The 13,039-nt window shown below is 43.8% G+C and overlaps 1 protein-coding gene across 1 annotated transcript in view; it reads left to right on the top strand.

Annotated features, from left to right (window-relative positions):
- The first annotated feature begins 3,040 nt into the window (after positions 1 to 3,040).
- The window catches only part of tmem132e (transmembrane protein 132E), a 299,821-nt gene continuing 289,822 nt past the window's right edge, over positions 3,041 to 13,039 (top strand). The window contains exon 1 of the mRNA XM_029520090.1: positions 3,041 to 3,267. Within this exon, the coding sequence (XP_029375950.1) occupies positions 3,207 to 3,267 (61 nt within the window). The 5' untranslated portion in view covers positions 3,041 to 3,206. The remainder of the gene's footprint in view (positions 3,268 to 13,039) is intronic.

The following is a 13,039-nucleotide window of genomic DNA, read 5'->3' as shown; positions in this document are numbered from 1 at the left end:
TTTTACTCCCCCCAGCCAGAGTGTTAACTTGCCTTTCATGCTTCAGTGGAAATGTGTTGGCCACTTCACGTCCCAAGTTTGAACCAAGGAAACATATAGCCGCAAACCTCTGCACCGGCTTTACTGCTTCAAAATATGCACCGCGCGAAGGTCTGCAGCTGAGCGCAGGTCAAACAGAAACAACAAGAGCAAAGAAGTAAGTGGAAGTCCAGCCAAAGTGCAGGCTCATCCTCTGACGTCCCGTTCTTCCCTGCACAAACACCATCGCAGCTCATGTAAATGTCACACAGCGCACAGAGCTGTGTGCACAAAGCCTCGCAGCTAAGATTTATATTAGATCACACCTGATGCATTTCTGTAATACATTCTGTTTCACGTCGCTGATATTCCTCTTCTGTCAGATCGAGTCTGTAACTTTGTTATCCCCCCACCGAGCAGAGAAGACAAGAGTAACTTGGCGCTTGTGATTCCTGGACAAGCGTCCAACGTTTTTTTTCATGAAGTCAACCAAATTTTGAGTTACTTTTAAACGACAGCCCCAATTTAACATCCTGGGCTGTCAGACATTATGAGGTAAAACAGGCTGAAGGAAAAGTCTTCCCTCTTACTTTATTTTTCATCTCACTGCTATTCTTCAGGCGCATCACTGATCTCTTTAAAGCGTTTAATGGCCCCGCCATGTATGAATAAATCCATTACGGAGCATTTTCCTGTACGTGTTCATCTGCAGCACTATCTGTTCCATATGTGAGGAGAGAGATCACTCAGGCGTTACTCTCTCCATGCATCACCTCATGATAGACATCACTGTTGGTCGATATTTCACCTGATGCAGCTTCCATGTGACTAAAATGAAACGAAGAGTTTTAACAACAGTAAAGGCTGCACTCAAAACTCACATCCACCTCCTCCACTCATGTGTTCTTAAATCTATGGCTTCAGTTTCTCTTGGAGACAAATTGGAGGAGAGACACTTGATATGACTTACCTGAAGAGCTGAAGTCTTTTATTATATTCAACCCTGACCCGAAAAAATAATCTCTAAATGTCAACTATGATTAAAGACAGATATGAAAATGTTATTTACAGAAGACAGATGACACATAAGGGACACCCTGAACGAAATAATAATAATCATAATAAAAAAGCCAATCTACTTGGCAGCACTCAAACGAAGCCGTGACTAGGCAGGAGCGTTTTCTGCTCTTTTCTCTGAGGACACTTTCCCCGGTGATGGAGGGGGAGGCGGCCGAGGAACACACGTGACGCCCGGTTTGAGCTGCGTCAAGTTCTCCCCACCGACCACGATCCAGACCGGAACTCAGCTGCCTCCCCTTTAAAATAAAAGAACAAGAAAATGTTTGGTAGCAGGAGGGCTTGAAATAAAGAGAAAAGAAAACTTTCAAGCTTGAGAAAAATGATAGATAAATAGATAGATAGATAGATAGATAGATAGATAGATAGATAGAGAAACCAAAAACAAGGGTTTTATCAGATGTAGCCTTATTTTGAAACTGATTTGAGGTGTGACCATACTTTAGGGGTTATTAAGAGTCAATCATAAATATCAGGGAACAGTCACTATAAACTCTTACGTCTCTCTTTAAAACTTAAAAAAGCTTTTGTCAGTGTTATCGTGGCATTTAAATCTGCTGAAACGGCAAAAAGAAGAATAATAATGTGGAGGATAGTGGTCTTATAATGCATCTATATTTTGTTCAGGCCTGTAAACAGTTAAAAGGCTAAAGGGAGATTTTATTATGTCACCTCGGTGTTGCTCAAAATATAATAATAAAAAAAAAAAGTTAGTATTGTCTTTTATTTTGAAAACAAACACCGGATATGCGTGTCGTGCTGCCTCCCTCTTAACGAGACGCCGTGAGCTTTAAGGTGAGCACGTTTAGTTTGGAGCAGAGTTAAAAACCGGGACCGGGACCGAGACCGGCCCGGTTTGGCAAGCAAAGAGCGCGTCCACATCAGCAGGAGACCAACAGGAGCGGCCGGCGTGTGTGTGTGTGTGTGTGTGTGCGCGCGCGTGTGGTGGGGGGGGCTCCGGATAATTAGGGTTAAATTATTATTATAATAATTAAAAAACACGACGCCGAGAGTTTGTTCGGACTTGGCCGTGTTTCATACTCCGGTAAATGAATGAAAAAAAAAAAAAAACCGAACCGACCCCCCCTCCCTCCCCCCCGTGTTCCGGTCCTCCTCTCCGGTCCAACATCTGAAAGTAACACCGGAATAAGCAGAAAGTGTCGGACTGTCTGTGGACGTTTTTCCGCTCCTGACGCTTCACGCTGCGGTAGGTGAACTACTGGGAAGCGGACTTTTTCTGAATGGTATATTTGATTTTATTTTATTTTGTCTCCCCCCTCCACTCTTTTTTTTTTCTCCCTCCCCAGGAGCTTTTTTTTTTTTTTTTTTGGCCCTCCCCAGCTCCTTCTTCCTCCGGCTCTGGCTGCTTAAAGTCGGATCCGTCGGACGCAGCTGCTCTTCGTCTCCAACGTTTGCGCGAGGAATTTCATCTTCACGTTTTTAATTGGAGGATGACGAACCACACAGACGGACCCTGCCGGCCTCACCTGCTTCATATTTAACACAATCTACCCCCCCTTCTTTTTTTTTATTTTTTAATTTGGGTGGGGGTCGGCTGTCGGCGGATTAAACGCGCAGGATTCGTGTGTTTTCAGCCATCTCTGATTTTTATTGTAGGGGGGTGCTTTGGGGACGCATTTGACTTGGATCCATTTAAGGGACGCCGGGCTTTTTTTTCCCCCCCTCCCTTCTGCTGTTGCCCATAACTTTCTTCTCCCATGTGGTTGGTTGGGGGGGGGTGTGTGTGGAGTGGAGGTGGAGGTGGGGGGGGGGAGTTAAAAATCGCTCTCTTTCTGCGCGGAGAGGACGCGGTTTGCGCCGTGCCACTGTAAAGAAAGACTGAGGCTGGGCAAGAACATCTCTGAAGCCAGCAGCACCCCCCCCCACCCACCGTCCTCCTCCTCCTCCTCCTCCACCACCCCCCTACTCCCCTCATCCTCAACCCCCTCCCTCCCCACCCCCGGAGTGAGGTGTCACACAGATACCCGTGCAGATAACATATCTTTTTCTGTTGCGCATTATCAAACTTGAGAACTGCACCAGCAGCGCGTCGGAGGCTTCAGCTCACTGGAACAACTGGGATTTAACATCCGCCCGCTGGGATCTCTACCATGTCAGGTGTACGGGATTTCAGATGGACTCTCCTCATCGGCGTGGCGGCGCTTTCATATGGTGAGTGAACCCCCCCCCCCCCCCCAAACACACACACACACACACACACACACCGCCACCCTTCCCCTTTTTCCACTTCCATCCTTTCCTCCCACCATGACCCCCCCCCCTCCTCCTCCTCCTCCTTTCCAATAAGCTCTCATGATATTAATTGTGTTGCACAGAAAAGTAATGGTGCCTAATTCCTGTGTTTCTGCAACATGCTATTGCAGAGGCAGCTGCTGTTCTCATTGGCCATTTTGGGAGATACACACACACACACACACACACATGCGCGCACACAAACCTGGTGCACGTTTTACAAAAACTTCTACAAATGTCTCAGCCCCAGTGCGAGCTGCCGTGCCACTGCACTTGGCTAACCTCAAAGGAAGAAGTTGATGTGGCAATAATTAAGAATGTGCTCTGCATCTAATCTCTATTATTATAATAATAATAATTATTATGAAGATGATTATTATAATTATTATTATTATGATAATGGGATAGATATAGCTTGGACACAGACACCCAAGAAGCAACAATGAAAACGATACAGGAACCTGCCAGGGATAGATAAGATGCATCAGGTTGCAGTCGCACACAAGAACGCCTGACTCACAACAATATTACACAACAGTCTATCATCTCCTTCGGGTTTCATCTTTTCCATGTGCGTGCAAAGTCGTCTCTTTCCTAGTGGGAGACCTCTTACGCAACAGATAAACCTGTAGTCTGTCCCACATAAAACTGACGTCTGCGCGGCAAAGTGTTCAAAGTCCAAAAAGCAAACGTCTCAAAGACGATTTCCTGACATCTCCAAGTGAACTTGTTGGACTCCCAAAACATTAATCCTTCTTAAATATCTAGCTCCTTTTCATTGATGCTGCTGCAGCAGCAGCAACAACACAGCTCCGTTTCCGGCTGTAGGCTGAGGATGACATTGCAATGCATGGACTGAGAGGCAAAGTGGGTAGAGACGCCCTACGGTACAGTGTCTGTTTATTCATTTGCAGCCAGTATTTAGAGACGCTCCGGTGTAAAACACCTGAGACTCGCTCAGCTCAGGCCAGTTCAGTTCAGTTCAGCTTTGTGTGTGTGTGTGTGTGAACACAGGGTCGGATCAGAGAACAGGCCGGCTCAGCAATAAGGGCGTTAGTCCGGGGAGCAAAAAAACTAAACAAACATCAGGATATAAAGCCGCCCCGGTTCAATAGCAGCATTTGTTATTCCAACAGCGCAGTAAACAGTAGACTGTAAAGACGAGCCGAGCAGAGATCCAGCCCGTCGCTAAGTGCTCCATTGACGGTGGACTTCTTCGCTCTCGTCAGGAAGTGGAGCTGATGGTGGTATTTCTTCGCCGCGGTGTCTGTGTGTTGTGGTCGGTAGGTGAATTGGCTGACCTTTTTTTTTTTTTTTAAAAAAGCTCAGCTTCACCAGCATGGTGGTGGTGTCGTCCACTTACCTGCCTGCCTGCAGATGTTGGGAAAGGGGTTGTTGTCTCGGTACCAGCAGGCCACCGCCGTCTGATCTTCTCTGCAGGCCGATAGGAACAGTGACAGATATGGTGACCTCTGGCTGGATACTTTTGAACAGCTGTCAGTTAGAGGACGCTGCGAATGTTAAATGTAAATAAGCCCCCCCCCCCCCCAAATAACTATTCACAACCACACCATGAGACCCTTTAAGGCATTTTTTGCACAGTATCTCCCCCCTCCTACACATTTTCTTGCCTCTGTTTCATTACCACACTAAAGAAACGCCTACGTGTTCGCTAAAGAATATATTCTCCTTGATGGTTTCACCAAGGCTGCGGAGCAAGCCCGCTTCAAGCTGCACTACTCACTGCCTACACAATTCCCCGTAACGCCTGTGGTCAGCGTTGTCAGCGCAGGGATACCTGCCTTCCCCGGACAAAGAAGGCGCTGCTGTCAAAAGTAATTGCAGTTACAGATTTGGCGCAAGGCCCGCTGCCTGCGAGGACGGTTTCTGAGGCTCGTGGCCTCGGAGACTTTAAGTTCCTGCCTCACGCGCAGTCATGCACATGCATACAGAAACCTTGCAGCCCAGCAGTTGATACCACGCTCATATGTTAAGCAAACAATTTGTAAGAACAACTCAAGAGAGATGCTGCAGATTTGCTCGATCAACTCCCCTACAGACAAATCCCCAGGTGTGAAAAAGCAATATCATGGACTTTAAGACTGCTCTGGGGAAAATACAGCGCTGTAATGAATCTATTATTCTCCATTCTTCTCAGCTGAAATTTATATTTTCGTACAGATTGGCTGACATGTTAGGTCGTAAACAGGCCAAAGATCCATTCTTCTGCGGAGCTGATTAAATAAAAACCTTGCCGGGATTTGTTATCAAGATGCCATCGAGATTGGTCACTCTCTCTATGAGCTGGCCTCACACAATTTAAATGTGATGCTTCATTAATGCCTAAAGGGAAATGTGATAATGTGATTTATTACTTTTATTTCCTTCCTTTACCATTCTCCTCTACATGAAAGTCACAGGTCAGGTGCAGAGAAGAGATTTTTTTTTTTTTTTAAAGTAAAGGACACTCCACCAAGAAATGGTTGCTGATAAGAGCCTTTCAAGCCGAGCTTCTTATTTCTCATTGTGCTGTGATACATTCATATTTAGATAAAGAACACCTTTAGAATTGAGGCATAACTCAGTTGAATGGAGTTAAACTTTTGGATAGTCGTGCTGATATCCTTTTTTTTTTTTTTGCTTCCCTTCCTCTGAGGATTACTTTGATGAATGGAGCCATGCTTGTAAAATGTTCAATGCTGTTTAACCCGGAGATGCTCCGACAGCGTTTTTCCTTCCCACTGCTGATTCTACTACTTGAACTTGTGTATCTTAGCGCTGAACGGATCAGACAGCTGTATGCTAACCGTATTTGAATGTGTAATTGCTGTAGCTCACGGTTCAGGTGAAGGCCAAGATGCGTTAGTCAATAAATCGCTCTCATTATTTTGTTGACTCAATGCTCGAAATTAATTCCTTGCATATTGGACACTCTGGGTTTTTACTGGTTGGACTTTCTGCTGTAAGATGTTGCAGAAGACTGTTGGTTAATGTTAAATGTTTCACAATATCATGGAAATAAATATCTTTTGCTGTTCCAAAGCAGCAGGTAGCTTATTGTTGTAGACCAGCAAAGAAAAATGGACTACTAGATCCAGTATTTTAAGCATCTCCAATATTATTATTATTATTATTATTATTTTATTGGTATCGGACAACAAGCTGTAGTTTAACTTTAGGCAACAGTTTAGGAATGACTTACTGAGACAAGTTCATTTTCTTTGACTGATTGGGATTTTTTTGTTTAGAAATAGACGCGCTTCAAATACAGTGCTGAGGTCAGTTATTATACCCTATTCTATAATATCTATAATAGTTTTATCTGTTTCTACATACTTAAAAGGAACTTTCCTGAGTGGAGATGTCTTGGATGAAATAAGAACACCTCTGACTTTATCCTAAGATGAATGAAACCTCATCCTTCAGGGAAACGAAGCAGAAACTCCTCGGGCGGCAATTAATGATTTCCAGCATACATCGATGAATCTGTGGACAATATTTTGATGAATAGTTCAAGCTACGAAATCTTGAAAGAGCTTGCGATGTTGAAAAATGGCCGACACTATTGATCAGTTATCAAAATGGTTGCAGTTCATTTTCAGCTGATTGATTCATTGACCATTCGCTCTCCGAGGTAGTCGTTTAAAATGCGTCGAAGCATTTATCTATTGTATGGATTGATCATGAGGGCCGGATGCCTCTCTACTGCCGTGCTCCTGTTTGTGTGTGGGGGGGTGGTGGCTGGAAACTGTGGAGATGTTGGGATAAACGCATTGAATGGACTCTAACAATGCTTTTGCCACACCTAGTTCATACTAACGCTGATTAAATACCAGAAATTTGCTCGGGGCTGCATCTGCAGTCAGCTGCATAACACGGCCTGGGGAGCAGCGTTTGCCCAGTCACGGCGTGTATGGAGTTGGCAGTCTTCCCGGCACCAGCCCATCTCTGAGAGTCGACACTGGACACAGCTCAGACAAAGTGGCAGTGTGACACACCGGCTCTCATGTTGTAGCCCTAATTGATTTACATGCGGCGAGACGAAGCCCTTGCTCGTTTCTGAAGAGGTTTGCGTGGAAAACGCCGCTCTATATGCGGCAGAAACCACGCCGCCTGTGCGTCTACATGCATCAACGCAGAGTGACTGCAAATTAGTCCGTTTGTCTTCTACTCGTTGGGCTTTTGCTCTGTACTGTTGTCAGGTGGAGACTTTGCGTTGCCGTCGTTGCTGCACCTGTCACTTATGTTTGTCTTTGTGTCTATAAAGCATATGGCATTTCAAATTAGCTCGCAGCTCGCAGCCATCGCTTTAGGGGAGAGCTTTTTGTGGCATTCTCTGCCGGCAGCATCAGATAATGGTAAACCTGTGTGAAGCGTAGCACTCTCTTGCAAGTCATTTTCACTTATTTATATATTTTAATTTTCATTGACAGTTGGGCTCAGGGCTAAAACCGATCTGTGCTCCCCGAACAGGAAAGTTACTACCGGAAATGATGATTAAAAAAAACAAAAAACAGACTGTTTGTGGAAAGATGGGGCCTTGTTTTACTTGCAGCCTTATTCTGTAATTACACTCATCGAGTTTCCAGGTGGGCCTGTCAGTCTCTTTTTAATAGATTTTTATTTTTTATTTTTTAAATACTCACAGGAGGCCAATTTTTGGATCCCTTTTCATGATATTGAGAAAATGGTGTTGGAAATCTCTTTGAGTCACCGCTTTGGTTGGATCCCTCTGATGCTGGGAGCTGTATTTTTGGCCCGAGCTCTTGCTTGTGAGGCATTGTGGCTCTGCAGTGGTCGTTGTGAAGTGAATTCTAAGGATGTTGTCCTTCGTCGGTGGTGAAAGGAACCTTTTGTGATGCGCTGGTTCCCTCGGATGTAGCGTGATGTGCAAGACCTCTCCCATGGGCTCCGAGGGTTTGTTGATGGTCGATGAAAGGAGTACACTCTGTTTACCATGTATTATGTCTTTTCTTTACAGACCTTTTATAGTTGCCGCTCTGAATCGTGAAATCTTTGAACTGTGAAAGCAGGCATGCTGTTTTTTTTTTTTTTTTTTTTTTTTTTTTTTTAAATGTCTTTTATTATTTTATTTATTTTTATTTATTTTTTTGCCCTGGGTGAATATCTCGGTAATACTCAATTCACCACCCTGAATACCTCCCCAGCTTGGTTTTCAGTGCACTAAAAAGATTCATTTCTTGAAAGCAAAGTTTAAGTACAGTAACTAGCACATGCTTTGTAGGTTCTTATATTCACTGATTGGCTGGAGACACTCGTTTCTTCCTGTGCAGCAGACTGGAGTTTGCCATTTCTTTTTTTGGTTTATTTTTGCATTTCTGTGAAACCTTCTCGAGGCTCTTCCTTCAACAGGGACTTTTAAATCTGTATCGGCCGGTCAGCTCTTTCAGGTGTGACATTACACTGGATCAGTGTCCCAATACATGCAGTCTCTCAAACTTTTCTTGCATGTAAGCGGTGTGAGGGCCATATGGTTTCTCTCTGGACATTATCAGACTGATTATAGTGAAATCACCCACCTGCTCTTTGATTTGATGCACAAACAGAATGCCACACATTCGTCATTGTGATTAAACGCATGATCTTTTTCTCCAGATCGGACATTCATGGGGAATATGTTCACAGCATCAAACTGGTTCACTTTCCTGGAGGAGAAGCGCGACATATGAGCGCTTTTTAGATGGCATGGAAGACTCCCAGCTGTCCCCCGGATCTGTGAAGTTTTGCAGCCGTGCTTGGCAGATAGGCAATCTGTCCCCGGCATTAGGCGATCGCATATGTTTGCTATGAAATCAGTTCTCATACACCGATTCCACCCTGCCTTTGATTTTTGAAATAGCTTTCCCTACCGCCTCTGGTACTGTGAGTCAGACTTGGGAACATTTTAACCAAGTAAGATTTTCACATTTGCATTGTAAGGATTTCAAAAAAAAAAAAAAAAAATGGATTGAAGTGTGCAGCAATCTTTCGTTGTTGTTGCTCAAGAGGAATGGCTGCTTCTTGGACAGCTTCTGGGATAGGATTTTAGCTGTGCTGTCATTTGGCTTTACTCTACATTTTATTTAATCCATCTCCCAGATGTGGTGGCACAGCCCCCCCCCCTCCTTTTTTTTTTTTTTTTTTTTTTATAAATCTCCTGCATCTGACTCTGGTAGCCTTCGCATGGCAATATAGCTCATGTTTCATAAGTCGTCTCTCCTGACACGGTGGAGCAGCGTTACTGAATGAAGGAAAGGTTACACTGACGGTGGTCCTTCTTATTTATTTATTTCAACCAGGAACACTTGAAGCATTACAAATGTGAACAGGGAAAATGGTGCCGTTGCAGCCTCCAATGGCGGTTGTTGGCTTGGAGCGAGGACCGTGTTACGTCACAGACGGGTATGAGTGAGCGAGTCTGTGTCACCTTCCCCATGTTAGGAAATCCGCTGCATATATCTCACGCTATCAACCTCTGAAGTGCTGCAGCTTAGCAGATACTGATGTTCCCACCTGATTACCGTCTTCCACTTGAGCTAAGATAGCTGGCTGGTTGCTGTAGACGAGAGACAAGCATGAAACCTTATCTAACCTTTTAGCAGCAAAGATTACTCATTAAAATAGCAAACTAGTCCCTGAAACCTTTGCAGGTTTGTTATTTTCTGATCCTACACATTCCAATTGTTACAGTAATTGTGGATTAAGGCTAAATCACAGACAACTAAGTCAAAAACTGAAATATAATGTCTGTCTGCTGCTCACAGTTTCTCTGTGCAACATGAAACTAAGAGTTTAATCTTCAGTGGGACTGGGTCAGATAATCTGATGCTTTACCGGTCATCTCGCTTCTTGCCTTTCTTGCCCTGTTGGACTTTGTTCTGATTTCAGAGAATCTTCTTCAGTAAAGGTGTCTACGTTTTGCCGCTCAGTGACATCTGGTGACTCTAGAGGAAAAAAAATGTACATGACTGGCTCAACAAAACACAAGAGACTGGTGTTCGATTCCCATTTCATAATATAATAGTAACCTTGAAGACTTTCCCTGCAGCACTCCTGGTTTGTAATTGCAGCCATGACAACCAAAGGGGCCGCCATTTCAGCAGGTCATCCTATAGGTCGTATAAGAGGGTTTAAAAAAAAAAAAAAAAAAAAAAGAAAGAAAAGAAGAGCAAACAGTCTAATTTTGTTCAGGTTGGAGAAGTTTGTGTGATTTTGATATTGCCCTTTTCTCAGATCTCAGCCGTTTCTGAGCACAATATTATCAAAATGGGACGGCAACTAATCTATGAAAATGAGACTCGAGTCGTAATCATGTGAAAAACGCAGGATGATTTATTGTTATTCGTTCAGTGAAGCCACGGTCCAGATGATAGTTTGACGGGTTTCATTTGAATACACTTCTACACATCCAATAAAAGATGGGTACACTTGTTTTCCATGTTATCTCGTGCTCATCATACGTGCATTTGATAAAATTACACTGTCGGCTTTGGAATTAACATTCGTGTCGCGGCGTCGGTGTCGTTCCACCTGTGAGCGTCCGACCCGCTGAAGGCAAGATATGAAAAAAGGTATTCTTCTGTAGACAGACATGAGAGATAATAATCTATGTTTAAGATTAGTTCTGCATGCAGCATATGCCGTTTGTGAAAATGTGAAAGATGGCGAGATCAACCATCTGGTACAGAGGTGTTGGCTCTGCTGCTTTGCATATCAGCAGGAATTTCCCGCCGGACTGTTCGCCTGCATGTGAAGAGTTTGTGTGTGCGAGCAGCTGAAAAAACAGACAGAATATGACCAGGGTTGAAACTCCCCCCCCCCCCCCCCCCCGCCTTCCTGCCCCTGCACAGAATCCCCAATGCTGCAAATCTGCTAAAGGACTCAGACATGCACAGTACGGTCTGGAAAACTACAGGCTTCTCCTCAAAAATTCTTTCTCAGCACAATATTGTTTTCAGTCGTGGGGATTGCTTTTTCCTGCTGCAGCTCAGAGTCCAGCTAGTCCCCCCCCCCCCCACCAAGAGTTCACAGCTATTTCTCACTGTCAGCGTGGCAGGAGGGCAAGTGTGTTTTTAAGAGGACGCTGCAGGTTCCTGTACATAGGCCTGAGCGTTCAACTCCATCATCTCTTCTGTATCGGTGTTTATTTATTTATTTATTTATTTTTTCTTGATGTCCTGAAAGATTTACGGTCAATGTGAGAAGACTGGAGCCCCCTCCCCTCCCCTCCTGTGTCTTAGTGGTAATTACACATTTGGCATGTGCGGGCCTTCAGTATCTCCCACTGAGAAATCACAAGCTGTGGAGATGTCAACACTGTTAGCACCACACCACACTGAATCAGCCGGCTTAATGAATTAATGATTAGAATTTATTTTTAGTTTGAGGTTGATTTAAATTCGGTATTCTGTTTTCTGCAAAAGTTTTATCTACAAACACGTTCACCCCCAAACGTAGAACCAGCTCCTGCTGATGTTCATACATTTGAGTTGTTTTACTGTGTCGAGGGTTCATTGTTGCTTCCTTCCTTTTGCGTGTGTAGATGGATTCTTATTCGCCGTCGTTGCTCATGGCTCCTCTGTCGAGCCCTGTTATTGAACTGGACTCCTATTGGCTGCAGTGGCTGCTGTCCCAGCCAATCACAGCGTCCGATTCAGAGGCTGGACCGTCAGTTTTTCTTTTTTGTACATCCAGGTTAAATAGGGAGCACAGATGGAAAGATATAACCTGTGAAGAAGTTAATGCAGTTCAGGCTTTTCACCTGATTTTTTTTTTTTTTTTTGTATTATTTATTTTATTTATTTATTTTATTTATTTATTTAAGAGAAAAAAAACACCAAATAATCCTTAAACATACAATGACAGAAATTTCAAATCACCTCTTGCAAAATCTACTGAAATGTGCAGAAGTTGTTTTTGTTATCTGAAGTCGTGCTGAATCGGTGCATTTAAACTGTTCCTGCTCTTTTTGCTCCACCTGCACACGTGGACTGTGTTGCTGTATCGCGGTTTGCTACCAGCTCTGGTCGAGCAACAACAAATCAAAGTGGACATTCCTACGGTGTGTTTTGATGCATGGCTCTGCCTGTTTACATGTCAGGTCCTCTTGTTAATCTCCCGAACATGACGGGACGTCAACATTTTGCAGTCTTGGTCTGTCTGTTAGGCAGGTCTCCCTCCCCTTTGTACAGTCCAGATTGCTTGGGTGTGCTTCACAGGGCACTTTGGCTTTTTGAAGTTGATGTAAATAAACGTTGGCGTTTCATCTGTTGTCTGGACTCGATTTCTGAGGTGTTTTTTATTTATTTATTTATTTTTTTCCCCCCCATCAGCTGTGCACAACATGCTTTACTCAACGATCCACAGAGCTGTTGAATTTACCAATTTTCATTTGTTACTTTTAACAAATTTATGGTTTGACTCTGCTCATCTGAATGTCACAGCCTCCTCATTGGAGTTGTTTTATTTATTATTTTTTTTTTTGAGCACAGCTTTGACACTCGATTGAACACTGTGGCATCTGCAGAATATTATTCTGAATAAAGCAGATGTTTCGTTGTTCGAGACCTTGGCGTGCGAGCACTTTGGTCGAATATTGGACTGAAAAACAAACAAGCAAAATTAAAAAAAAATAAATAAAAAAAAGTTTAAAAAGCTTTGACAATGAATCAATTTAGAGAGCCCGGAGCAC

The sequence above is a fragment of the Echeneis naucrates genome, chromosome 14 (assembly GCF_900963305.1).
Source record: "Echeneis naucrates chromosome 14, fEcheNa1.1, whole genome shotgun sequence".
Taxonomy (NCBI): Eukaryota; Metazoa; Chordata; class Actinopteri; order Carangiformes; family Echeneidae; genus Echeneis; species Echeneis naucrates.
The sequence above is the reverse complement of the archived record's forward strand: the minus strand, read 5'-3'. Positions and strand labels throughout refer to the sequence as shown.